Source organism: Acipenser ruthenus, chromosome 4 (genome assembly GCF_902713425.1).
Source record: "Acipenser ruthenus chromosome 4, fAciRut3.2 maternal haplotype, whole genome shotgun sequence".
Taxonomy (NCBI): domain Eukaryota; kingdom Metazoa; phylum Chordata; class Actinopteri; order Acipenseriformes; family Acipenseridae; genus Acipenser; species Acipenser ruthenus.
The window spans coordinates 87,789,581-87,816,630 of record NC_081192.1 but is presented as its reverse complement, the minus strand read 5'-3'; the positions used below and the strand labels follow the sequence as shown (position 1 = coordinate 87,816,630).

The 27,050-nt window shown below is 41.5% G+C and overlaps 2 protein-coding genes across 3 annotated transcripts; one reads left to right on the top strand and one right to left on the bottom strand.

Moving 5' to 3' along the window:
* Positions 1-973: 973 nt before the first annotated feature.
* LOC117399275 (GDP-L-fucose synthase-like) lies at positions 974-11,478 on the top strand. 2 transcript variants are annotated; one of them, XM_033998361.3, is made up of 11 exons: positions 974-1,079; positions 3,266-3,423; positions 5,595-5,709; positions 6,428-6,556; positions 7,362-7,435; positions 7,658-7,791; positions 8,015-8,079; positions 9,207-9,273; positions 9,761-9,840; positions 10,517-10,616; positions 11,033-11,478. In XM_033998361.3, exons 2-11 carry the CDS (start codon positions 3,266-3,268, stop codon positions 11,086-11,088), a joined length of 978 nt encoding a protein of 325 aa, XP_033854252.2. In that variant the 5' UTR covers positions 974-1,079; the 3' UTR covers positions 11,089-11,478. The 2 variants fall into 2 exon arrangements, 1 of the variants encoding a protein (XP_033854252.2); XR_009328555.1 differs by lacking the exon at positions 11,033-11,478 and having other exon boundaries at positions 8,015-8,155.
* A 1,060-nt stretch (positions 11,479-12,538) lies between these two features.
* LOC117400078 (protein brambleberry-like) lies at positions 12,539-26,386 on the bottom strand. The gene is made up of 13 exons (XM_059023442.1): positions 26,149-26,386; positions 24,371-24,433; positions 23,108-23,369; positions 21,508-21,636; positions 20,544-20,729; positions 18,998-19,220; positions 17,794-17,973; positions 16,239-16,463; positions 15,860-16,004; positions 15,520-15,590; positions 15,136-15,263; positions 14,741-14,841; positions 12,539-14,118 (listed from the first exon to the last, which is right to left on the bottom strand). The coding sequence occupies exons 3-13, from the start codon at positions 23,360-23,362 to the stop codon at positions 13,983-13,985; spliced, it is 1,779 nt and encodes a 592-aa protein (XP_058879425.1). The 5' UTR covers positions 23,363-23,369; positions 24,371-24,433; positions 26,149-26,386; the 3' UTR covers positions 12,539-13,982.
* Between the last annotated feature and the right edge of the window lie 664 nt (positions 26,387-27,050).

Here is a 27,050-nt window from a genome sequence, read left to right as displayed (position 1 = left end):
TGTCCAGTCCCTGACCACATTCCGGCGCCTCCTTAAGACTCACCTCTTCAAACAGCACTTGTAGAACTCCTCTGTTTGTATCCTGGGACACTATCACCCTTCATTTAAAAGTGCTTTATTTTGCTCTTACCTGCCCCCTATTTTACTGCATTTAATCCTGTACTTCAGAATACTGTAATCTGCCAAGTGTTTAACCTGTAGTACTTTGTATTTAATCACATCCTGATGTAACTATCACTATTTAATCATATCCTAATGTAACTATCACTATTATCTGCTGTATTATTGAATTGTGGTTTGTCACACTTGTACTTTGCTTGAACAAAAGTTATTGTATTTCTTGCTCTTATTGTATTACTTGTATTGTAACACTTGAAATGTATTTGCTTACGATTGTAAGTCGCCCTGGATAAGGGCGTCTGCTAAGAAATAAATAATAATAATAATAATAATAATAATAATAATAATAATAATAATAATAATAATAATAATAATAGCGGTCCAGAATTTGGGACTTTATCTAAAAACCAGATCTGCGGCCCGGAATTTGGGACGTTATTTGAAAAATAGAGCGGTCCAGAATTTGGGACGTAAATGAAAACAGGGGCAGTCAATATGTAAAACTGTGATTATATTAGAGATAAACTAATGTATTCTGTAACAAAACTGCAATAGTGTATACATTTTATATTATATCGCGCAAACGATTATAGATATATGCTAAAAAGTACACCACTACAGAAAGCCAATTCTTACATTCGTGCATAACACGATAATTCATATAAAGTAGTAACCCATAGTTTGTTATATTAGTACAGCGAAATGCTACATTATATTTTAATTAAAAAGCTGTGGAAATCTAATATCTCGCGCTCTCTCTCTCTCTGATCACAATGTTAAAAATGCCTGCAAGCTTTTCCACTCGTGTGACGACATATTCATGTGACAGACATGGACCAATCAAAACGCGAGACTGTTATGCGGTTCCACCTCAAAAACCGGACCTGTGTCATACCTCCGCTGCAGCCTAGAATCCGGGAAGACAGGTATTAACGTGTTGGATAAAAAACAAAGTTGAGGTAAGAAACAAAATGCGATTTGAAACAAATGCGAGCACATCGCGAGAATGGGAAAGTTGTCATCTTCGCTCAGGCACAGCACATTAAATTAGTAAATTAGCATAGTGCTGGCGATTATTTCCTTGAAAAAATGTATGCATTCCTTTATTTATTGATATTTGTTTAAGACCTACATAACCTGCAAACATAATGGAAAATTGTACAGAATGTACATAAAAATACTGTATTTACGTATGAAAAACAGACACACGAAAGACTTGGTGGGTTTAAATAAACTTTTGTGACGTTATCTGGTCTTGAATATCAAGTGTCTTCTGACAGTCTGAAACTCACTGTCTCCAAACCGAATCTTATTCCAAACGTTGTTTCCATCATAAAATTAAACCTTTTTCTGCCGTTTTCCGAAAAGTGGAATGGGTACACTTTACGTAAAGGTGACAGAATAACTATTGAGTTTATAGGGCGTCTGCTAAGAAATAAATAATAATAATAATAATAATGAGAAACTTATGTTAGTGAAGCAAATGATTTCAGGATTTCAATCGGACAGGTGGGATTGAAAGTTAAAGGCGGAGAAAGACGAAACAGATGTGTGTTTCAGGAGATATGGAGAGACAAGAGAAGATACATTTAATGGAACATAATTCAGACAGGAATGAAAATAAAGCCCCTTTCACACTGGCATGCGCTACCCGGGTCAGGACCCGGTGTCATGCGGGTCGGCTACGTGATTTCACACTGCTTTTGATAAAGCAGGGTTGACCTGTTGATTAGAGCAAATGTTTCTTCATCCCTACTGCAATCTGGATCATGGTGTGTCTCAAGCAACAAAATATGGCTAAACAGAATAAACAAAAACGTGCCTTGTGAAAGTGAAACCTTCACTCAGACGTGGCTGTTTGTTATTTTGTCGGCCTTCATGCATTTTGTCTCTCGCTCAACCTGAGTCAAAGTGTGTCAACCCATATGCTGAGGTGGGTCGCTGGGTCCCGGGTTAACCCGGGTACGACCCGGGTACGTGGTTTCACACTACATAGGATTGTGACCCGGGTAGCCAGAACCCGGGTCCGGACCTGGGTAAGAGTGCCAGTGTGAAAGGGGCTAAAGACTCCTATTGCGTAGTGGTTTCACCCATTGCAGGTGTTAGTATGAGCTTCATTAGCCCCACTGTATAGGTAACAAGCTCAGGTGTGTCTTATTAAACTGATAATAAAACAAGGAATGGATCAAACTGTGATGCAGTGTGAGCCTTATTTCCATCCCTGGTTTAGGCCTCTCATAGCACTGAGACGTCACTTATTCAATTGGTAAATGATGTGCTGTTACCCTCTGACATGGGCTCACCTTCGGATCTGATACTAGATTGAACTGCTGCAATCTACACTATTGATCATTCTGTATTAACTGATCGCCTTAAAAATATGGTAGGATTGTCAGGTTGTGGCCTGTCTTGGTTTCGATCCTATCTCTCAAAACAGGCTTCAAATTTGTTTATTGAGAAGGAGACTTCTTTTTTGTCAAAGGTTACATGTGGGGTCCCACAGGGCTCCATCACCATAGTAAAGTCAAAGAGTCACTCCACCCACAGCAGAACCTTTTTATTTTAGCACAGAGCCTGTTTGAACTAGGTTCCCACCTCCATTAGGACATATACATAAAGTTAAAACACAGCCACAAAAGCCCTCCTCGACTGTCGGAAAAGCTTTGATATTCAAGGACACTGTGTCTGAATGGAGATATAAAAAGCAGACTGACTCGCTGTGTGACCTTGAGCAAGTCACTTAACATCCTTGTGCTCCATCTTTCGGTGAGACGTTGTAAGTGGCTCTACAGCTGATGCATTGGATAAAGGCGTCTACTAAATAAAAAATAATAATAAATAACAACAGCAGTGTACTGCCAAAAAAGCAAAAGGAAAAAGTAAACCCCTCTCTCTCTCTCTCTCTGTCTCCCTCTCTCCCTCCGTCTCCCTCTTCCTCTCAAATTCAAGTGGTCTTTATTGTCATGTCAAATCATACAAGCCTTGCCAAAGTTACTGTAGTAAATCTACAGCAAATATTTAACAGAACAAGTAAATGCATTGAAAGACCTCTACTCTGCACTTCAAATGAGGTGGCTGCGGGCTGCAATATACTGTGCAGAGATCTCACTCCCTTCCTCCCTCCGTCCCTCTCTCTCTCTCTCAGATGGCAGGCGAGGGTAGTGGTGTTGAGAAATCGAAGCGGATCCTGGTGACGGGAGGCTCGGGGCTGGTGGGACGAGCGATAGCGAAGGTGGTGAGCGAGGGGGAAGGCAGGGAGGATGAGGACTGGATATTTCTCTCGTCCAGGGATGCTGATTTAACGTGAGGACTGATCTGAGCAGACTCTCTCTGACCCCCTCTCCACACTGCTTGATGCTGGATACTGACTTCTGTGTTTAAAGATAACAAAATACACCAGTCCAGCACCGAGTTAGAAGCTCACACTAGCCCTACACCCAGTCCTGTGTTTCAATGAAATCTATTATTGAAATGATTCAGTAGCCAGGAGGTTGAGCAACCCTTGTTAAATACTGTTCCTTCCCTTATAGCGGCATGAACATCGCCTAATAGTCAACCTACAGATGCATGTGAGACTTATTTCAGTGTGATCAATTCAGAGCAGATTTAGCAGGGGCCTGATTGTTTAAACTCCTGGCACCTGGTAATTTCAATGATATCCCTAAACAAGGGGCGTTCTGAAACCAGGACTGGTGCAGGACAAGTGGAAGTTTCTAACCCTGCAACATGTCTTCTATGTCTGTTTCTAAGTGATCAGTGGCTCCCTCTAATCCAGGGCTTCTCAAACTCGGTCCTGGGGACCCCCTGTGGCTGCTGGTTTTCATTCCAACCAAGCTCTCAATGACTTAACTAGACCGTTAATTGAACTGATAATTTGCTTAATTAGACCTTTTTACTTGTTTTCAGCTCTTGAACAGTTGCAGTTTTCAAGTTAGCTATAACCACTTTGCAGTTTTCAAGTTAGCTATAACCACTACTCCAGCAGTGTGGAGTAGTGGTTAGGGCTCTGGACTCTTGACCGGAGGGTCGTGGGTTCAATCCCAGGTGGGGGACACTGCTGCTGTACCCTTGAGCAAGGTACTTTACCTAGATTGCTCCAGTAAAAACCCAACTGTATAAATGGGTAATTGTATGTAAAAATAATGTGATATCTTGTAACAATTGTAAGTCGCCCTGGATAAGGGCGTCTGCTAAGAAATTAATAATAATAATAATAATAATAATAATAATAATAATACGTTTGATAAGTAACTTGAACTGCAACTGTTTAAGAGCTGAAAATATGTAAAAAATTAATTGTATCTAATTAAGCAAATTAGCAGTTCAATTAAGGGTATATTTAAGTAACTGAGAGCTTAGATGGATTGAAAACCAGCAGACACGGGGTCCCCAGGACTGAGTTTGAGAAGCCTTGCTCTAATCAAGCAGAGAGTATTTTCTTTTGCACTTTTTGTATGCACTCTCGGTTTGATTAGAGGGAGCCATCGTACACTTACACAGTTATACAAGTCAGTAAATCAAAATAAGAAATATAGCAGAAAGCTGATACTGACGTGTTTAATCATATAGAATGTGTTGGTTTAAAGGTTTGTGTTGTCATTGACATTCTGAGTGCGAGACTGCAAAGCTATAAAAAAGGTCCTTTTAAGAGTTTATTATTCAAGAGCTCAGCTAGTCAGAAACAACTCATAAACTGTTCTTTAAAAAAAAAAAAATTATTTATTGTTTTAACAAAATAACATCAGTAAATGCACAATACACTGATAATCACAAATATCAGTCAACAGATACACTGACAAGCTGTGGAACCATCAAGTGAGCAACACCTAAACTATTCTAATGAATAACCCCAGTCACATATGTTACTCTAACCCTACATTTTATTGAAACATCATGAAACCTGTTAATTTTGGATTGCAGAGGCTTAACTACTCAGTGCGATCATTTTCAATTTATTCTTTACTTCTGAACAAATGTGTCCGGAGTGGATATATCCAAGCTGAGGAAAATCACAGCAAATGAAATGGATGTCAGTCATACCTGACTCTTTCATACTGTTGACTTTGAATATCTCTGCCCCACTCCATCACAGTGTGCCGTCAGCTCAGCTGGTCAGAAACAACTCATGAACTGAAAGTGGTGAAACCTGTTGATTTAATTAATTGGTTCCATGGTGTTCCAATGAAGAACCCCAGTCAAATGTGTTACTCCAAAATGTGAGCGATTTATTACGGTTGTTTTGTGAGCCCCTGAAAAATAAACACTGAAAAGGAGCAAGCCTAGTTTAATTTATTAATAAGTTTAATTGATTCTAATACGTTATAATGGGGATATGGCATCAAATGTGTGCTGAGTGTTTTTTCAGCGGCACTGCGGTCACTGCAGTGGTCTCATCGTGCATTGCAGTCTGAGTGACGGTTGTGTGTGTGTGTTTGTGTGTGTGTGGGTTGTGTGTTTGTGTTCTTTGCCTGCAGGAGCGCGGAGCAGACCAGGGCAGTGTTTGAGAAGCACAGGCCCACCCACGTCATCCACCTGGCTGCCATGGTGGGGGGGCTCTTCAGGAACATGAAGTACAACCTTGACTTCTGGGTACGTGCCTCCCGCAGGCTCGCTCGCCATAGACACAATACACTACTGATGCGTTTGAGCCAGAATTTAAACAAAGTGTGGTCAATTGGGGCTCATCATTGCGAGACAGGCAGATCACTGTTCCTAAAGAATGTAAAGGCGTTTTATTTAAACACTGCTATAAATTAGACTCCACTGGGGTGCTGCTGGAGAGCAAACTAACAAGGTGAAAATGTTTCAATTGACTTTTTTATTTTAACATTAAAAGCGTAGACGATCTTACTGAAATAGTTGAATTTCACAGTTGTTGGCTTCGATTGACCTCTGAACTAGGATTTACAATAGATGTGTGAAAGGTGAAATCCACGTATTGCGCCTCACTCATGTGCTGTTCTCAGATATTAGTCTTGGAAAGCATTGCATCTGCTCAGGAAAACACGTTAGAAGTAATGAAGAAATGTCTGACAGAAAATCATGCTTTTTAGTTTTTCTGTAACCTTATTTTCTTCTTCAAAAACAAATAAAGCTGAGCAAGCCTTCTCACATTTACAGTAACTAGCTGGATCTGACTTCATTTCTTCATACTTCCTCCAGTACACTGATATGTTTTGAATGTAACCACACAGCTTAGAGGACTCCTAGTTACTTTCATATTCCAAGACAAGAAATGGACCTGAATTGAGTCCCAAGTACAGTATGTGCTTCTAATGGCTGCTCCCCATTCTTGTGTGTTTCACAGAGGAACAACGTGCACATCAATGACAACGTCCTGCACTGCGCTCATGAGCTGGGGGTCCAGAAAGTGGTCTCCTGCCTCTCCACGTGCATCTTCCCCGACAAGACCACCTACCCCATCGATGAGACCATGGTGGGGGGGGCTGCCAAGAAATCCACAGACCAGCAGGCTGCTGTTGTCACATGACTATTTCAAATTCAGAAATATCTTTATGCATTACAGAAATTACATTCAGCTCCGTTTTCTCCCATTCAGTCATGCAACTTTATTTGCATTCAAAACAGGTACAGGGACGCAGCCCCTGCCTCATTGACAGATTTCCTCTGTATTAAAATCGACGTGTATTACAATAATTCAATTTTTTGGTGGAACATGATTTATTGGTTATATATATATATATATAATATATTATATATATATATATATATATATATAATATAAAAAAGACTCTACATTTTGGTTTTTGCAATTCATAATCCATTCATTTAAATGCTTAATCAATGACAGTCATAGTACCAAAAATACATTTTGTAATTGATAAGATGTCATTTTAATTTGAATGGCCTTTGTCATGTAGCTGGGACTCGTTTGAAACGGTTATTATTATTATTGGGATTGCTCGGTCCCCTATCTGCAGAGCAAGAAATTTGCAAAAAAATAGGATACAGTCTTATTTTGCGTTTCTCCAGTGTCGCCCCGGCCTTGACATCAGTGTGAAAGGTTCTTCTCAAAATTACAAGCTCTATTATTTTTGTCGCATCACAGCATATATTCGCTTGTCCAGTATGTAGCAGCCTTAAGAATGAGTCATTGTTAAATACAGTTCTCATTTTTTATATATATATATATATATATAATATATATTATGTTTCATTGTTTCAAGCTGATGAACCAATAGGACAAGATTATCTGATATCACAGTTGTTTCATCTTCCAGATTCACAATGGACCTCCACACAGCTCCAACTTCGGCTACTCCTATGCAAAGAGAATGATTGATGTGCAGAACAGGTAAGGTGTCTCTGTGAGAGATTGAGAGCGGATAAAATGGGGATATAGTGTGTCTGGGTGTGATTGCAGTTTATAGCACAGTGGCAGATTTAAAGACCTTGACAGGAATACTTGCACACCAATAAAATGTTCAAGCAACCAAGTCCATTGTGGATTCCCTGCTGTCTGTGTGTTCTCTCTCAGTCGCTCTCTCTGCCTGTATGTGTGTGTGTCTCTCGACAGGGCGTATTTCCAGCAGTACGGCTGCAAGTTTACTGCCGTTATTCCCACCAATGTCTTCGGACCTCATGACAACTTCAACATGGAGGATGGGCACGTCCTGCCGGGGCTGATACACAAGGCTTACCTGGCAAAGAGTGAGTGTTCTTGTGTGACACCTGTCTAGAATGTGCTAAAACTGAAGGAGACACTTTACTATCAGAGCACAACAGGTATTATTTTGTTGGCCCTGGAGAGAGTCCAAAGAAGAGCAACCACACTAATCCCAACCAGACTAATCCCAGGACTAAAAGGACTGAGTGTTTAGCAGTGCGTGTAGGTCCTAACCCTTCCTCTCTCTCTCTCTCTCTCTGTTCACAGAGGAAGGTTCATCACTGACAGTCTGGGGGTCGGGCAAGCCACGGAGACAGTTCATTTACTCTCTGGTACGTCAGGAACCTCCTCCACTAGGGGGTCCCCGAATGCCTCCCCTAGTAAAAGCACGGCCGCGTGGTCTGCAGGGTGAGTCATAAAGTCAGGGGAGCCTCAGGATGTGAGTTGACACGCTTTGACCCGGGTCAAGTGAGACAAAATGCATGATGGTCGTTCGTAAGTGGACGAAGTAACGAACAGCCACGCCTGCGTGAAGGTTTCACTTCCACAAGGAACATTTCTGTTTATTCTGTTTAGCCATATTTCTGTTGTGAGCGAGATTGCAGCAGGGATGAAGAAACATTTGCTGAGCAGATGAAAAGGTGGTCACATGAACATTGCTGCTTCTGGGACATTGTGTATACGCATTGTGTACCTGCTTCTGTCACCCAGGTCGACCCTGCTTCTTCAAAAGTAACCGGGTAGAGCATGCCAATGTGAAAGGGGCTTAAAAGCAGCAATCATCACAAATCCAAGCTTCGCTTGTTTCACTTTGAATGGTAAATTAACCCCAATCAACACCAGTGACCCTCACCTGATTGGCAGCACCTGATTTCTGTGAAGAGCTCGATCTTAGAGAATAATTGGTTTGTGCAGCTCTGCATGGTAACTTTTTATTTAGAGTGAACAAATATTATTTTTATTTGTTTTTCCCCCAATTTGGAACGTCCAATTATGTTTTTTCTCCTCACCGCAGTGAGTCCCCACACAGCACAGACGTTCTGAAGGCATGTGAGCGTCCTCCGATCTCACAAGCCTAAAGCCAGAATTGTTTTTACGCCGAGCAATCCAGAGCAGAGGTGGGCAGGCTACCGATCCCGGAGAACAGAGATCAGCCCTGCCTCTTATCCATTCTGAATGTGCTTGGTGTCTGGCCAGTAGGGTTCGCTGTTGCACAAAGGAGTTCCTGCTGCCTCTTTGCACAGCCCGGACGCGAACTGGCGCCGTCCAAACTGTATGACTCATCCTGCGCTCCCAGCGGCAACTCTTTAATTGGATGTTTTGTTGTGAAGAAAAAATGACCATCGTTTAACTTATGTTGATCATTTTTCGTTGATAGTCGTCCCGCCCCTCCTCCAGGGTGCCCTGCTGTATCACTTCTCACAGTGCTCAGGGTTCTCGTGTTGCGTTCTCTCTGCAGGACTTGGCCCGCCTCTTCTTGTGGGTGTTGAGGGAATACCAGGAGGTGGAGCCAATCATCCTCTCAGGTGAGGCCACACCCACACTTCATTCCCAATACATTACCATTTACATGTTTTTAGATGTGTTTTAATTCCTAAGGTTCAAACACGTAGGATAAGTAAACGTAATCAGTCTTCCCAAGCTTGTGTGTCAATGCAAGAGACGTATCACACAGGGCACATCAGGACTAGTTTCTGTTCCATTAAATGTTTAAACTTGAACATACTTGTGAAAGTGTGTAAGAGGCCCTCCATCCCTTTTTATAAATGACTGCCCCATGTATATGTGCGCAGCATTGAACTCTATATGGAACAAAGTGAAGAAATAGTGAAATATATTGATTTGCATTGTACATTTACTATAATGTAAACAACAAGTCCAAAACTTCTGTTCAAGGTGCATCTTCTAGATAGTGGTTGAACGTTTATGAAAAATCCTAAGTGTTAAATTCCTGGCTAGCGTTTAAACTGTTAGCACTGCCAGTCTTCATGACTCTGCCTTTGTTTTGTTCAGTGTGCGAGGAAGATGAGGTGTCTATCAGAGATGCAGCTGAAAGCATTGTGGAAGCCATGGCGTTGAAAGGCGAGCTTGTCGTATCCTTTTCAGAAAGCAGTTCAGAGGGGAGAACAGAGTCACAGATGAGCTGTTTGTCTGCTACACACTTCCATTCGTTAGGCAGGAATCAAATGTGCAGTTTTGGAAAGAGACACACAAACTTTTTTTTTTTTTTATCAATATATCTGGTACTCTACACTAAGTTAAATAAATTTGTTTGCTTTTAGATGGTGTTGCACTTCCTTATTTCACCAGGAGAGTGAATTGTCCCCACCCCATCAACAGCTTCTGTCATTAACCAATCAGCTGCTTCCCCTATTGATTGACTCTTCATTTCAACCAGTAACATGCTTTGACCCCAAATACACTGCTGAGGTGACTTAGGAAGTGTAACATTTCCATAGAAACATGGCAAGCATACTGGGAACTTTTTTTAATCTAGTGTGGTACTAGCTGTAATGTTTCATAATGCATTTGCGATATAATTCCTCTTCTGAAACTGCACCTATACAATCCATATTAAGTACCAATTTTTGGGTGCCATACAAACTCGTTGCTGTTGAAAGTCATCTCAGTCCTCGCGATCATGCTTTTGCGGGAGTCTCCTGGACATTAAACATTACGTTAACATGCATTCCAAAGACAGGCCAGTGTGGAGGTGTGATTGGGAGGAGGCTGCATGCAACCTATTCCCTCCTTAACCTCTCCGCCCAGTATGATGGGACCAAATCCGACGGGCAGTTCAAGAAAACTGCCAGCAACAAAAAGCTGAGGGAGTACCTCCCCCAGTTTAAGTTCACTCCTTTCAAACAAGGTAAGGGGGCGGGCTATGTCCCATCCACTTTGATATCTATATTCTGTATTTCAAACACACATAGAAAACACTATGAAACTATCCAAAGGACACACTGTTTCAGACCTGCTATAACTAGTAACATATTATATTCATAAACTCTGCATTTACTTTAAAGGTAGAATAAACAGGATGTACAGAACTAATTTTCTTAGCCACATGTTATTCGGTTTCCAATTCACAGATTGCTTCCTTTTTTCTCATCACAGCCTTGAAACATATTTTTAAAAGTTTGAGCTCAGCCTGGTTCGTAGCAATATGTTCTCCACTAGAGATCATTCACACATGCCTGCAGTTTGTTCCCCGTGTTCTATTTACAGCCAGGGCGAGGAGGGGTGATGTCACTGACATGCTTGTCGCTTGTTTTTCTCTTTCAGCCATGAAGGAGACGTGTGATTGGTTTGTCACCAACTACGACACAGCCAGGAAATGAAGATCCAGCTCCCCTATTGGAGGAGTGGCGATGTGACTTCAACTACCATGAAAATTTTGTTGCTTAGGTTTTTATTATTATAACTGTATATTCTATACAACCCTACTAAAAGCATAGCAAAGTGTAATAAAGCATTGTAAAGCCCAGAGAGGTATGTTTAAGCAAAATAAAAAAAAACACGGCAAACTGTAGTAAATTTAATAGTGTAACTGTGGGAAAGCTCCAAAATTACTGAGCAAATTTATTGTGGTAAACTTGTATAAGAATAAGTGGAGCCATGGCCTCACGTGGACAATTAGGTGCTTAGCATTCCACAGTCACTCTGAATTGAGCTGAAAGCCTGTTTGGAGAAAGCTATAAGGAAAAAATATAAAAAAAAATAAAAATAATTTAGAAACTCACAAAATCATTTAGAATTCAGAAACTCACAAGAGGAACACAATTCTACAGAAAGGGAAATGTATAAAACAACAAGATTAAAATCGTTTGGACCAGGCAGTTGATGTGAAGTCTGTCTGTAATGGCTTGTTCTGATGGGGAGTGGTGGGGTGAGGGCAACATGTTCTTTATTGAAACATTGGGATTAAAACTGCTCATTGTGTTGCAGGAACTGGGCGGAGATGAAAATCAAACGGGTGTCACTCATACCTGACTCTTTTGTATTGTTGACTTTGATTAGCTCGCCCCCACTCAATCATGGTGTGTCTTCAACTCAGCTAGTCAGAAACGACTCATAAACTGAAAGTGGTGAAACCTGTTGTGTGACTAACAGGTTTTGTGGAGTTCCAATGTAAATATGTATTCGAAAGGGCGAGCCCATGAAAAAAAATTTAAAAAACAGATGTGGAAACTCCCTTAGATTATGCCACCAGGATGTTTTTGTTCAGAAAAACGTCTGTTTGTAGTTTATTAAATATTATCTCTAATGTCTATGCGTGCACTGTAGAAAGACAGACGATGGCAAGAACCCAACAGCCCATAATGAATTAGGAGGCTGGCTGAGGGGCTGGGATTGACCAATCAAATCAAGGGACTTATTAAATGATCGTGTGGCTCAGTTTGTGTATGTGAGCTTTTGACCACCGTGGAGCCTCGAACTACTGATCCCAGACCTGTCTTCAGCAGGAACAGGAAGTTTGAATCCACTGCAGCACCAAGGGATAATGGGAAGTGTAGTTTTGTGTTTTAAATACAGATTCTTGGGTTCATGGGATTGTTTTATTTTAATTAATAAAAGTAATGGGGGAAAAAAACAGTTTATTAATTTCTTCAAAGTGATTTTCTTAAAGTTATTATGTAATTTGTAGTTACTCCATTTTCAGTAGCAGGAAGTATTTTATTATAAAATTATATACACACACACACACTGTATACATAGCATGCAATTCTTTACTGTATATAATATACAGCATTGCACTATTCTCTACATACCAAAGATGGAGTGGTGAACAGCACATCTCCTATGACACAGCACTGCACACAAGACAGGTTAGTAAAGGGCTGTTCAGATATAGTTTTACCATAGAATTGATTCAGTGCAACACAGACAAGACCTTTGTAGTTTTTGCTGCAGGATTGTGTGCTGCAGTAGTTGCAGTATGCATGTAACGATAACCAAGTGAGCCTTAGAGACAAGGTAGTCACCTGGTTGAGCTTCAGATATAACCCTGGTAGAGTACACTAGAAAGTCTTGTCCAATTAAACTTGCTAAGGGTCATCTATTAAACGCTCAACAGAATTGGATATTCTTGTACTGTTTTAGCTTGCCAATGACCACCTTTCTGTGTTGCATCTATCTAGATCAGTGGTTCCCAACCCTGCTCCTGGGGACCCCCTCTGTCTGCTGGTTTTCATTCCAATTGAGCTCTCAATTACTTAACGAGACCCTTAATTGAACCGATCGTTTGCTTAATTTGAATTGAATTGTTTTCAGCTTTAAACAGTTGCATATTTCAAGTTAGCTGTAACATTTTACAAGTAACTTGAACTCTGCAACAGTTTAAGAGCTGAAAACAATTAAAGGTCTAATTAAACAAATGAGTTCACCACTTGTATTGAAACTTACCAATTATCAGAATCGGGGGGAGGGAGGGGAGGTAGAAGGCAGCAGTTTTACTTGTTCATGTTACTGAAAGCACAAATGTTGTATTTAGTGTGATGATGGGATGAATGTCAGACAGGCATATTTACAGCTTGTAAGTTTAAAATTCTTTATACAACACATGGACATGGATACAACACAACCAGTGGCAGTCTCTCCCAGAGCACAACCGGGAGTCAAGACAGTCCAGTATGGCCAGTTACATTGCAGCCCATTGGTGTGCACTAGTCAGCAAGAGTCCTCTTTGTCCCAGATCAGTAAAACCACAAACCCTCCCTTTTACACACAGACTACAAAACACACATCACTTTTCTTGAGTTACACACTCTAATTGTAGGGCTTTCTTCTCTTCCAGCTCAAAATCAGGGTGTCAGTTCAGCCTACAATGGGGTTAGAACCCCCACTAGTCCTGCTGTACACAGTCCTGGGTTTCAGAAACAACTTCAATCAAGTATAACATTGAAATGATTTGGAGGCAGGAGTTTGTGTAATCAAACCAGTTCCTCCCCTATAGCTCCACGAACAGCACCTCCCAATAAGCAAACCTACAGATTCAAAAAGGCAAGACATGCTGTGATATGAAGAGCAATCAGTTCAGATTAGCAGAGGGTTCCGATTGCTTGTCATTTTAATAATATACCTAAACCTCTTGGAAATCCAGAACTGGGTGCAGGACTAGCAAGAGCTTCCAACCCTGGCCTACAGCAGTGCTGGAGTGTTGGTTGCGTGTGTGGATCTCATTCTCCAGGGTCGTAGCTGTGCTGTCTGGTGGAGCAGGTTGTAGTGGCAGGTTCTAGCTGGTGTAGGATGCTTGTCCAGCCTCATGCACATGACAGAATTCCCACCCCCTCACCGCTCTCTTTTTGCAGAGCAGCCCAGTCTTGGTGATGCCACTGCATAACTGTCTGCCGGACATAGAGGACATAGACCTGCAGGAAAAACAAGCCAGGGTCAGTCCATCCCCTTTCAAGGGGAATTCAATACTCACAATGACCATTCGTTCTATTTAATGTGCTTCAATACATCTCACACACACTGCTAAGGTTTCATTTAGAGGATGTGTTATGAAAGACCACGAGATACAGGATTTGTGTCATGAGCAGAAGGGGTGAAAACAAAACCAGCCTTCGGGTAAGTTTATCATCGTTCCACCACTCAGTGCCCATGACACGAATGCCGTATATCATCCTTTCCACCCCACCTCCGAATGACATATCGCATTTATGCCACAAATGATTACATTTGCCATAAATCAGTACTGTCCTGTAGCTCCCCCTAATGCATTTGAAGGTCCTGCAAGGTAATCTACAGAGCTTGTCGACCCAGTCAGGCGATCTGGGTGTATGGAAGTGCATTCTTCAGACCCGATGTCTACTTTCATCATGAAGTATTTCGTAAATTAAGTTTTGCAAAATGGTTTGCTTTAAAGGATATGCAGTATGCTTCGCAAAATAATGTATTTATAGTTTAGCTACAATGGTATAAAAATATACATATGCTGAAGTATTCAAAGTAAGCCACCAATTATGATGACAGTTGCAGTGCGCTCACCCATTGCTGCCAATGGACTGGTTGGGGCTGCCCAGCCTGGATTCTGAGATTCCATCAAGAAGGGAGCCCAGGTGTCTCTGGGGAACTCCCTCTAGCGCCATCTAACAGGGCAGGAGGACAAACCATTTCTCAAGAGGCATCTCCAGGAACAATCTTTCACCAAGAACAGCAACGTGGAAAAGGTGACCAATGCAATTTATATAGTTATACAGCATAACCTGTTGAAGAGCTCCTGCTTAATTTCACTATCCGACTTGCATCAAATACTGATTAACTCACTGTTCATGATGGGCACTTGTACAGGAAAATATAGGACTCGTACAATTTACTGTCAACATGGCCCAGCAGCGAATTAACCAAAACTATTGGATTATGGAAGGAGCACATTATCTCACCACAGGCAGGCTGGCTCTCTTCTTTAGCAGTGGGGTGGAGTGACTGGGGGTCCCCTCAGATCGCGGGCGCATCTTCAACAACCGAGGTGGCAGTGGCTCAGCCCCCTGCAGAGAGAGGTCCGCCTCATCTGGGGAGGGGGGGGGGGTAAAGAAGAAGAGAGAAATAGTTGATCTGTTATTTGTAACAACCTTGGAACACTTAGTATTCTGCATTCATGCAAGACACACAGCAAAAAGACCACAATGCATAGCAGTTTCACCCATTCCAGGTTTTATTACAAGCTTGATTAGCACCAGTATAGAGGTAACAAAGCTCAGGTGTGTCCTATTAAACTCATAGCAAAACCAGGAATGGATCACACTGCTATGCAATGGGAGTCTTACTTCCATCCCCCGCTTTGCAGGTCGTGGTTTTGTCGTTCACAACCTCACTGCTCCAGCGCCGACAGATCATCCTTCACGTCAGCCAGGTCCCTGCAGAGACAGAAGCATGTCAAGGGGGTGCAAGGCGTGGAAATGCACAACTCGTTCAGCAGGATCAAGTCCACTGGCTTGGGTCTGCACCCAGCCTTCACGACGGCATTTAAAAGAGATTACAACCCTGCCACCAAATGTTTTTACACTGCCAATTGTTCTATGACAAACATGAGTTTCACCTCTCTGGTTCAACCTCAAGATCTCAACTGCACAAAAACAAATGCTGGATCACCCTAAAGCCCCTCACCTGTTTGGCGTTGAGGCGAGGGGCCAGCCCGCAGGTCTGAGGGTCTCCGAGGAGGGGACGTTGCTGGAGGCAGGCAGGGCGGCCTGGGATCTTCGACGGGTCACCGCAGAACAACCGCTCACCAGCCGCAGCAGGAACCAGTTACCTGCCAGCACAGCAGCAGGAGCAAAAGCAGTTAAAGCATAATCTCAAACCGCCAGCCACCACTGTCTAAAGAGCACAGCAGGAAAGGCACTGGTCAGCTTGGTTTAACAGCAGATTTTAAGGCCGTGTTTAAAGTTCTAGACAAAAGTGCTAGAAGAGAAACGAGTCCGTTCCAGCCATCAAACCACACTGACCTATTCCTTTATTACAACACGGCTGAAATGACTCCCAGTACCCACCCTGTGGCCCTTATCAATGGTGGCGAGCACCAGGAGGATGGTGAGGCTGAGGAAGTCCATGGCGGGTTGTTGGTTGAGCTCAGACAGCGCGTTCAGATCAACTAGCACTAGGAGCATGGCGCGGGGCAGGCCAGGAGTCTGCAGGAAAGTCATGAGTAGAGCAGCCAGCAGGAAGTAGCCAGTGTGCAGGACACAGGTGGACACTGCAGAGAGGTTAACGCCTGAGAGAGAGAGAGAGCGAGAGAGAGAGAGAGAGAGAGAGAGAGAGCGAGCGAGCGAGCGAGAGAGAGAGAGAGCACAGGACGGTGGAGAGAACATGGGTGCTTGGGAGCCATTACTAAAGATACAACAGGCAAGATTCATGGAATCATTATATATTATATTGTGTGTGTATATCTATCTATCTATCTATAGATAGATATTAAAAAAATATAATATATATATATATATATATATATATATATATATATATATATATATATATATATATATATATAAAATAAAATCCAGGGCTGGCAATGGAACATGAAACAAGCAATGTGCTTGGTCAAGCAAGGTTACAGTTGTCCATATATTGGATGGATACAGACAGTTGGAGCCTTAGAAATCACTGCGCTGCCTCACAGAATTTAAAGTACCGGTAGCCATCTTGTTTACAGTTACAGATGTACAGTAGCTGTAAAACAGTGACCAATTACCAGCAAAAAAATAAAAAAATACCAAAGTAGTAAGTACACATGCCGATTTGGATGAACAATTAAATTAATTGGAAGATAGCAAAACAGCCAGTCTTCAAATTAACTGTGGAAAACACACATCTTAATAATCTTTATAAAATACCAAGGGATTTCTATGGAAATGCTCATAGAGAAATCTATAACATTTCAAGCTACATGAGTCTGAGCTGGAATAAACCACTATCTAAATGAAAACAAAACCGGGGAAATCTAATATTCTCCCCACTACTTTGTCAGTTCAAATAATGTATTTAGTGGTTTGTAAACGCTGAAGAAAAACACAAAAAGACTCTTGTGCACATTATCGACCCTCTCCGACACAGACCTTTAAAAATTACTTCAATCCCTTTCTCACTCAGAGAAAAAAAAAAAAAAAAAGGTCATCTCATCTCCGCCTCCTGGTGGATCTTTTCAATGGCAATGTACAATTCAAATATTTACTTACTCAGGTTTAACTTGGTTTGTAGTTAAGTTATGAATGGAACTACTTTTGTGGTCCCGTTATTGGCGTAAGGATATTTAATAAAAATCAACTTTTTTTTTTTTTTTTTTTAAATCCACTGTTTGACCTGGATTATAAATGCAATAAAGCCCTTCAGGGTCTCTGTATACGTCAAATATACAGACTTCTCGGGGGTTGAAGGCACTTGACTTCGTCTCGTGCCGCACAACACCGAGGCGTCAGTATATTTCGACGTATACGGACACCCGAACGGGCCTTATTACATGCACTAATTATAAACAGTTTGAGACACTTTTAATTATAATACAACACCCCTCTGCAGCCGCGATCCTCCCTCTTCCCTCTCCTTACCGACCCAGCTGATGAAGCCCTGGATGTGCTGCAGCCTGCTCTCCACGCTGCCCTGCATCCTGTCCATGTAGTGTAGCAGCGTCCCCAGCGTGCTGTTCATGCGCTGCAGGTTCCCCATCAACTGCACGAAGTAGTGAGTCGTGCGGTTCTGATAACGCAGGAATCCAGACAGGTTTGAGTCTGAGGAGAGAGACAGGAGATCAACCTCTGACACAGACAAACACCCATCTGACTTTCCATTTTACCAGTAGATTTTACCAGTCGCCACAGCGGCGACTAAGCGTTTACAGAATATACAACAGAACTTCAGTTCTGTAATAATGGCTTTCTGCTTAACAGTCAGAATCTGTACCACCCTGTTGATCTCAGATTTTTTTATATAGTTATCTTCTCTGGCATTTGATTAATATAGTTCTATTTTCTGGCATTTTATGTAAATAGTTCCCTAGAAATTTTATGGAGTTCTGGCACATGGTTTGTATATAGTATCCCTCCCACAATTAAAAAAAAAAACACCCATTACATGAAAGCAAAGCATACAAAAGCAACATGTGTGCAACATATACACGTCTCCTCATGTTGTCCCCATTTGAAAATGTTGGCCACTATAAAGGTTCACTTGGCCACCAGGTTTTGAAAGCTAGTGGCCAAGTGGCCACCAGAATATGAAGTGATTTGTCCCACTCTGCATCTCCAGAACCTGGTTTTAGGAATTAAATTATTGCAAATATCAATTTATCACAATTGCAGAAGAGGTTTTCTAGATACTATATATGCAAAAATATAATTACGACATACAGACAGACGAACAGACAGACATACACGTACGACCGCCTCCACGATGCCCGCCGTCGACGAGAGAGAGTTTCAACTTCTTGTTTAACCTATATGAAGAATGACTGTTTTCAGGAATTATTTGTACAAAAGGGATCCTGATCATTGCTTAAGAATGTCAGATATATATATAGCTACACAACTCTAACGAAGGCATGTTAGGTGACCCCCCCCCCCACCCCCCCATCGTGTTTGGGGGTCCTCGTATTGAATTCAGTTGAGGGGGTGCAGGTCTGTATCTATCTTGGAGTAGATGTCCTTCCGTCTCACTGTTGCCTCCCCCCTCCCCCATGGCAGTGGCCATGTTGACCCCAGACTCCCCTTCCCCATAGCAGTGTTGACCCCAGACTTTCCCCCCTCCCTCACCCACCCATGTGGTGTGTGATGCCCTCGATGAGCTGCACCACGAGCTGGTGCCCACTGGCGATGAGCGCCTTCTCCTGAGCCAGGCGCTCCAGGTTGATGTCGATGGAGGACTCCAGCTCATCCTGCCCCTGTTGTAGCGCCCCCTGCTGCTCAAGCAGAGAACTCTGACTGCTCAGAACCTTCTCCAGAGACGAGGCTGTCAGCTCCTTCAGCTCAGCCTGGCCATCCTGCAGGACAAACATTATTTCAGTGTTAGATAACCGCACAAGCACTGCTTCACCCAGTCCTGGATTTTAAAACTGCCTGGGTCAATTGCAGTGTAGTTTTGAATTTAGTACGGATCGGGGGGGGGGGGTGAATCACAGCATAGTAGCTAGTACATACTACTGGAGGATCACCTCCATTTAATACCAAACTCTGTACTACCTTAATCCCAAGCCCCCAACTGATCATTCCCTTCCTGTTTGGGAAAGTGTGAGGGAGAGGGGCAGAATGAATGATTTTGTATTTCATCTATGTTCCCTCCTATATATATGGTTTATTAACAGTTTATATATATATATATATATATATATATATATATATATATATATATATATATATATATATATATATAATACTGTAAAGACCTTGCAAGAAATTAAACGTAATTATGTTTATATGAAAGTGACCATTATGCATTGGCAACTGATATAGATAACAAGGTGCCAATAACTCCAGCAAGCTTGCTAATCCAGCAGTGTTTAAACACTGAAGCTGCTCAGTACATTAAAGGAATTCACAAAATGATCAAATAACAGATGTATCACAACACAATAAATGTTAGTTCTTGCGTTACATTCTCAAAAGGCAAAGTAACTTCGTAATATTTGGGTTTGAATTTCGTGATGAGAATTAAACGTGTTCTGAATTACACATTGGAGCAATGGAATGAAATAGTTCCTATGCATCAATAAAAGGTTTTAGCGACATACTTGCACATTAACTTAATTTTTAAGATACAATTACAAAATGAAAGAATATTTCACTCCTTGACTTTATAGGACAGTTATATTAAATTACATTTAATTGAATTACCGGCACTTGGGAATACATTTAACAGTGCTGTGTATACGACTTGGTACTGAACTTGGTCTAAAGAATTGCTGGACTCCTTTTATACCCGGTTTACACACCTCTATGGGGCAGACAGCTGTTACATTGTGTTCACTGCAAGCGACATCATCTTTAACACCCACCTGCAGACTATCTGGAGAGTGTAGTGCCATTGACCTCCCATGTTTAGGTATATTATTGAAATGCCCAGGTAGGTGACAAGAGTTTGTTCAATCCTGCCTCTGGTAGATCTGCTCCGAAGTAACTGATTCTCATTGCAGCACGAGACACCTGAGAGTCTGTAGGTTTACCCATAGATGTTCATGCAATAAGGGGGAGCACATTATTTAACAGGGGTTTGACTGCACAGACTCCTGGCCACTGATCATTTCAATAATCTACTTCACTGAGGGTACTTCTGAAACGCAGCAGAGAGGAACACAGGCCAGTCCTACCTTGAGCACACGCATGGCCTCCAGCTGGCTGGTTGCCGTGGCGACGAGGGAGTTGACAGTCATCTCTGCCCTCCTCTTGAAGTGCTGCTGGCGCGTGGTGTAGCACACAGAGCGCGCTCTGTTGCTCACGATGTGGTAGGCATTCCAGGTGTCTGCATCCATTGGCTCTGTGCACTCTTTGATCGTCTGTAAATAGAGAAGACACCGGGAGTGTTCATACAGTCCTGGAGTTATTGCAGGAATGAGGATGAGCCCCTGAAGGGTTGTTTATGCTCTACAGTGAAATATACACGGCACGACAAAATCATGTCAGCATCTGGATTGCAGATTCACATTTTAAACTGTCAGGCCCTCTAAAGAATTTTTTTATAATTAACAGTAACAAGAGTACTACCAGTTTGTCACACCTAGGCAACATTAGGGAAAAATTATGATTTCTTAAAGGGTACAAATTGGAACATGGGTGCCGATAGCTTGTAGCTCACCAGAAAGCATGCTGGCTAAACCCTTTCTGTAGTAGAAAACTGTTTAAATTGTTTAATTTCCTACTTATTATCCCTAGCAGTGGAGGAGCTCCCCATTAAAGGAGATAGAGGGGAGGTGGGCGTACGCATGTGAAATTGCATATTCAATTGTCATGAAACTTGGCACTCACATTATTTAGCAGACGGATTCTGGGGGATATATGGCAGTGTGTCTGCCCATTTATCCAGCTTTATGCCGCACTTACATTTTTACATGCATCTTGAGAACACAGTATTACAGTTATTTCACATACTGTAAAACCAGTTGTTTTAATATACTTTACCATGATACTAACACCTCATTTACTTACCCAATGACATCTAATTCTTATACCACTTACCCAATCATCACTAAACTATTCACTATATACTAAGTAGATTGCAACAGTAAAGAGGTGCTTAGCTTCTTGTCAGCTGGAATGTGAGAACGTGAACTGTACCATTTCTGGGGTGCAGGGGTAAGTCTTGCGCCCTTCCACCTCTGCCTGGCAGTTGAACAAGACCACGCCCAGTTTGGCAATCTCTTCTTCCGATAGGCCACTGCAGGAGGATTTCAGCTGGGCAATCACCTAGGAAACGCCAGAGGAACAGTGCCTGGTTACCGCTGCTGTTTACTCAACTCAAGGCGTTTCCACTGCCACAAACTCCCTTCTCCACAAGCACTGCGCTGTTACAATGATTGCCCTGCCCTCCCTCTGCAAGCAGGTTCAATCAGGTCTGATGTTTTACTCTTGGTATCTAGGATTTCATATTGAACTTATTTTGAAAAGCTGAGACAAAAGTTTAACCTTGTGGAACGATGGAGAACCTTTAAAAAAAAGGAGGAGATGTTACCATCTGTTTTTTATTACCCCATTAAAATGTCCCTGCCAGAATATAACGAGTCAACACAATATTATCATACTGTCAAGAATCGCTTTGGTTATTGTCACACTGGTTATATGATTGACATATCAGCCATACAGCAAATTTCTATCCCCCACTGGGAAATAAAAGCAGAAAAAGTTTTACATGAAAGTATTGGTGTTAGGACATCTAAAGTAACATACAGAACAATGTGCAGGCAATGTTTACTGTACACTGATCACATGGTATTAATGAACACTTCTGTAATCAACGCCACAATACCTGCAACAAGAAAAGGAATTTGCTGTTTCAGTACTTTTGTGTTTTGGTGCTTATCTTGCTGGACACCAGTCATTTTTTGCTCAATCTCTTTGACACAATATTAAAAGGGCAGCAGTGTGGCGTAGTGGTTAGGGCTCTGGACTCTTGACCGGAGGGTTGTGGGTTCAATCCCAGGTGGGGGACACTGCTGCTGTACCCTTGAGCAAGGTACTTTACCTAAATAAAAACCCAACTGTATAAATGGGTAATTGTATGTAAAAATAATGTGATATCTTGTAACAATTGTAAGTCGCCCTGGATAAGGGCGTCTGCTAATAAATAAATAATAATAATAATAAAAGGGTTTGACTTATGAAACAGCAGAGTAGATTCCACTGACAGTAAAAGCAGAACACTGTAAACTATTGGATTTCAACCATGATCAAATGTTTAACACACTAATTTGACATTATAATATTATAAGTGCAGATTTAAAAGTTAACCTTTCAAGAAATAGTCGTATATGTCCACACATCACGTGATCTATTCACAATGTCTGCAGGTGATCTGTAATCGGGTCTGGATAATGAAGCAGAAAAAAAAGTATAGAATATTGTACCATCACCGAGTAACGCTGTACTAAAATTAGAGTCAAATGCTTTTTGAAACCAGACTTGTTAATTTCCATCAGCAGCAGACTGAGTTCAAATCGATTTCAATAGGGACTATGTTTGTCAGCCTCCGTTAATATTGCCGGCTGGCAGAACTCAATCTCTCCAACTACTGCAGATTGTGAAAATCTTAAAACAAACACACATGCTTTTTTTAGGGGAATTGTGGAGGTTGGTGAATCACCCAATAAACAGCAATTATGGATATTCTAATAACCGAGCTTCCAGCAAAGCCGTGCTGTGTGCAGCGGCGGTAGGCTACCTTGTAGTGACAGCTGTCGAGAGGGGACAGCTCAAGTTGTTTGGCTTCGGCGAGGAAGCGGTCGTCTGCCGTGGTCATCTCGAATGGCGGAGTTTCCCCGTGCGTGTTCGCCGACACGACCGCGGGAGGGGGTTCCACAGTGGTGGGCGTCTCCTTCATCCAGCCGAAAAACGCCACGGCCAGACCTACACGGCCACACAACACACCGAGGACCAGGGCCCGGTCAAGGAGACACGAATTTACACAGAATGCCATCCTCAACCTGCTGGAGACACATGGAACACAGATCGGACCTCGATTGGTCAGACCGTACACTTTATAAAAGGTGTACTTTTGTTCAGCAAAAATGTAAATAGAGAATTAATGCTACTTGTCAAATTATTTACTGTAACATTGGGACTTCATATAGAGAGATATAACTGGCATTATACAGATATAAAAATCTACTTTTGTTGCGCGGGACCTTACTGAAAACATGCTTAAAATGTTCCCAATGCGCTTACATGTACTGCTAAAAAATCAAACAAATCCTTTTGAACCCTATATTTGGTATGGAAGTACTGCGGATATGACACAATTGGGGTCGCTAGGATGTCTAACCTATATCCTTTTTATTCATCTTAAAAATCCAATGTCCTGAGAACAGAAATGTACAAGGGCGTAGGTTTGGTTTGAACATTGGTGGGGACACAATTTTTTAGGGGGGCGGAGTCACAGTCGCTAGGGGGGTTCGATGCATGCCCCCCCGGGAAGAAATTTTTTAGGAGACAGCTGTTAAATGGTAACTTCTGGTGGCTTGAAATGAATGCTGGACATGAATCGAGGACAATCTGATTGACATGAAGTTGGCTGGTATACACTTAAAACACTATGATAAAGTGTCCCTCCTGGAAGCTGGTTTGACATCCCTGCTATAGAATTACTAATAACCTGAATTATAACCTATCCCAGCCTTACTGTAAGCTACCAATACCCCTGGCGCTACAAGCATGAGCACATGCACGCTCACGTGCTCTGCCTGCCTCTCCTGTGTCTGTGCTGCTGCTCGTACCTGGGTGCATTGCTTCATTCACCTGATAAAATAATAAATTAATGCATGCCATATAGAGAGAAAATATATGGCTATGCTAACTTTATTTGCTGAGTATTACTGTACAGCATTAGCCTACTATCATATCACAATGTGCCTCAAACAATAATATATCTCAAAACTGAGTCTTAACACTTTCACTGTTATAATCACTAAGCCATTACAGACCTCACCTGCGACCCTGTTGCTCCACCTGCCTCTGTACTGCTTTTACCAGGTTGCACTGCTTCACTCGCCTGATAAAATGATAAATTGATGCATGCTGTTTAGAGAGAAAGTATGACTCTGCTAACTTCATTAGTACATTATTTTTTCATTTGCTATGAGAATCATTATCAATTGTGTTTATTACTTTAATAACATCTTCCTACTTACACTTCGACTTTTTGTAAAAAAAAAACTTCCTTATGTCCATCTTTCTTTTTTTGGTTGCTATTATGCTTTAGTCACCTAAAGCCAAATTGAAGTGATTAGCTAACGTTAGTTGGATGACGATATCAAAACATGCTCACGCACACTGACACTCTCTCTCACACACACACACACACAATGATTTAGCTGTGAAACAAGCTAGCTAGCCACCAAGGACGTGGGGTTAGCAGCTAGCAATGGGTCGCTAACGTAATAGGTAGGTAGGTAGGTCGGTAGGTTTATTCACTCAAACTATGTTGCTGACGAGCTGACAATACCTTCAGCCCCGGCACCTGGCTTTCATTCAGTCAGTGACTCACACTCCTATCAGACTGACCGGCAAGCGGCAACATCAGATGAGCGTCTTTCCAGAGTCCAGCCTAAGCCAGCGGTTCTCAATCTTTTTTTACTCACGCCCCACTGAAATTTATTTGTATATCTGCCCCCCCCTCCTCCCCCGTTTAATTTGACTTTTTAATATATATATTTTTATTACTGCCTATATAATATAGTGCATTTATTTAGCCGCCTGGATAGTCACACTGTCCGTTCAATCAAATACATATGTTCGTGTTCGCTTTTTACACACACGATACAAAAATATCAAGCAAGGAGTAAGTTAGTTACAAAGGGAGGAAAGAGGAGGATTGAAATAATGTGACAACGCATTAACCAACAAACACAAACTAAATATCGAATTAAACTGATTATATTTATTCTTATTTTTTAAAATAAATGTGAAAATTGTGGCACAATATACACCGTTTAAGAATGACTAGAATTTTTTTTTATTTTAAACCCAGAGATTTACTTTTCACTCCCGAGTCCTTGTGCACTTTCACACTTCAATGAAAACAACACACTCTGCTGGTCCCTGACCTCAGCCACGCACTGAGTCCGTGTTACAGTGATGCATTATGGAAGGGCCTAAGCCAATCAAATTAGCGGTTTTTTTTTTGTTTGTTTTTTTGGAGGAGGGAGGAGTAAGGAGGGGGGGGCTTGAGAGAGTTAACCCTTTGTGGAGCAGATACAATGACTTGACAAAAGACGTTTCAGATTAATCAAAATTATTGGTAGGGACAATTCAACGGTCCCTAGCTAAATCTACGCCGGTGGAAATGTATAAAGTTTATTTTAATATATTTTACAATTGACTAATCAAATATAAAAAGGTGGCATTTTACAATGTGTACAAACAGAATTGGTTTATTCAAAATTATAGATAGATAGATAGATAGATAGATAGATAGATAGATAGATAGATAGATAGATAGATAGATAGAATTATTCCAGCACGTCGCTGTGAGTCAATCATTTACTTTACAAAGTAACACAACATCAAACTTTCTTTGCAAAGATTGACCATTATCATTGGCAGAACAAATGTACCGAAACTAACATGCATCGCTTAACACACTTATATAATTGTGCACGGTAAAATATACACGCATTTAGATTTACCCCTCCGAGTAAATTAATAAATAGTAACGGTTTTCACATACAAAGACTACCAATAGTTTAATCTAACAACAGTACTCACCAGAACAGCTGCAGTTTTTTTATTTTCTTACAGAAAAGCACGCACTGAACCCCAAACCAACACGCAAATACCTGGTCAGCACACTCCACTCCACACTCTTAAGCTGGCTCTCTGCAAACTGACGTAAGACTGAACTGACATCACCAGCACCACCTGTGCAAAATTCTTATTTCCCGGGAAAATATTAAATGTCTGGTGGAGAGCCAATCAGAATTGAGCATATAAATGAAGGTACGGCAAGGCCTGTTGGTACAAAAATACAAAACTTAAACTTTTAGTATTAAGGTGTGTGTCTGGCATTATAAATCTTATAAATAACGTTTTTGTTAGTTAGTTAGTTTATTCTTTTAAGACATAGATATACAGTACAGTACTTCATTTCCGTACGTGTAACGCAGGGAAACTCGTCAGCCGGCTTTGACAAGTCTGAATTCCAGGGTTATACGTTGATTGTCCAACCAAATCACACGTGTATCGTTTTATAGCAGTAAGGGGAAGGGTATCCGGGAAACCTGTGTCTTTTCCGAGTTAAAGTTTAAACGTGATCGCTGTGATCTTTTCTCCAAAATCCATTCTGTGAATCCCAAAAACTAGTTCAGACTTGGGACAGGGTAATTTACTGTAGCGGTAGCCAGTAGTATTACTGTACGACTCTCTCTGAAGCAAACAATGTGATGTAACTTTTCAGAGACATTCTAAATGTTGTGTTGTAGTACAACAACTCGATTACAAATTTGGACCAAATCAAATCATATTTATTATAAACGCTGTCGCGCCCTCTGATATATCATTCAGTTATATTGCCACATAATTGTGATTCGTCGCTAGGCAGTGCTAGTTTAGTAATAGTTAAACACCGGCTATATATATATATATATATATATATATATATATATATATAT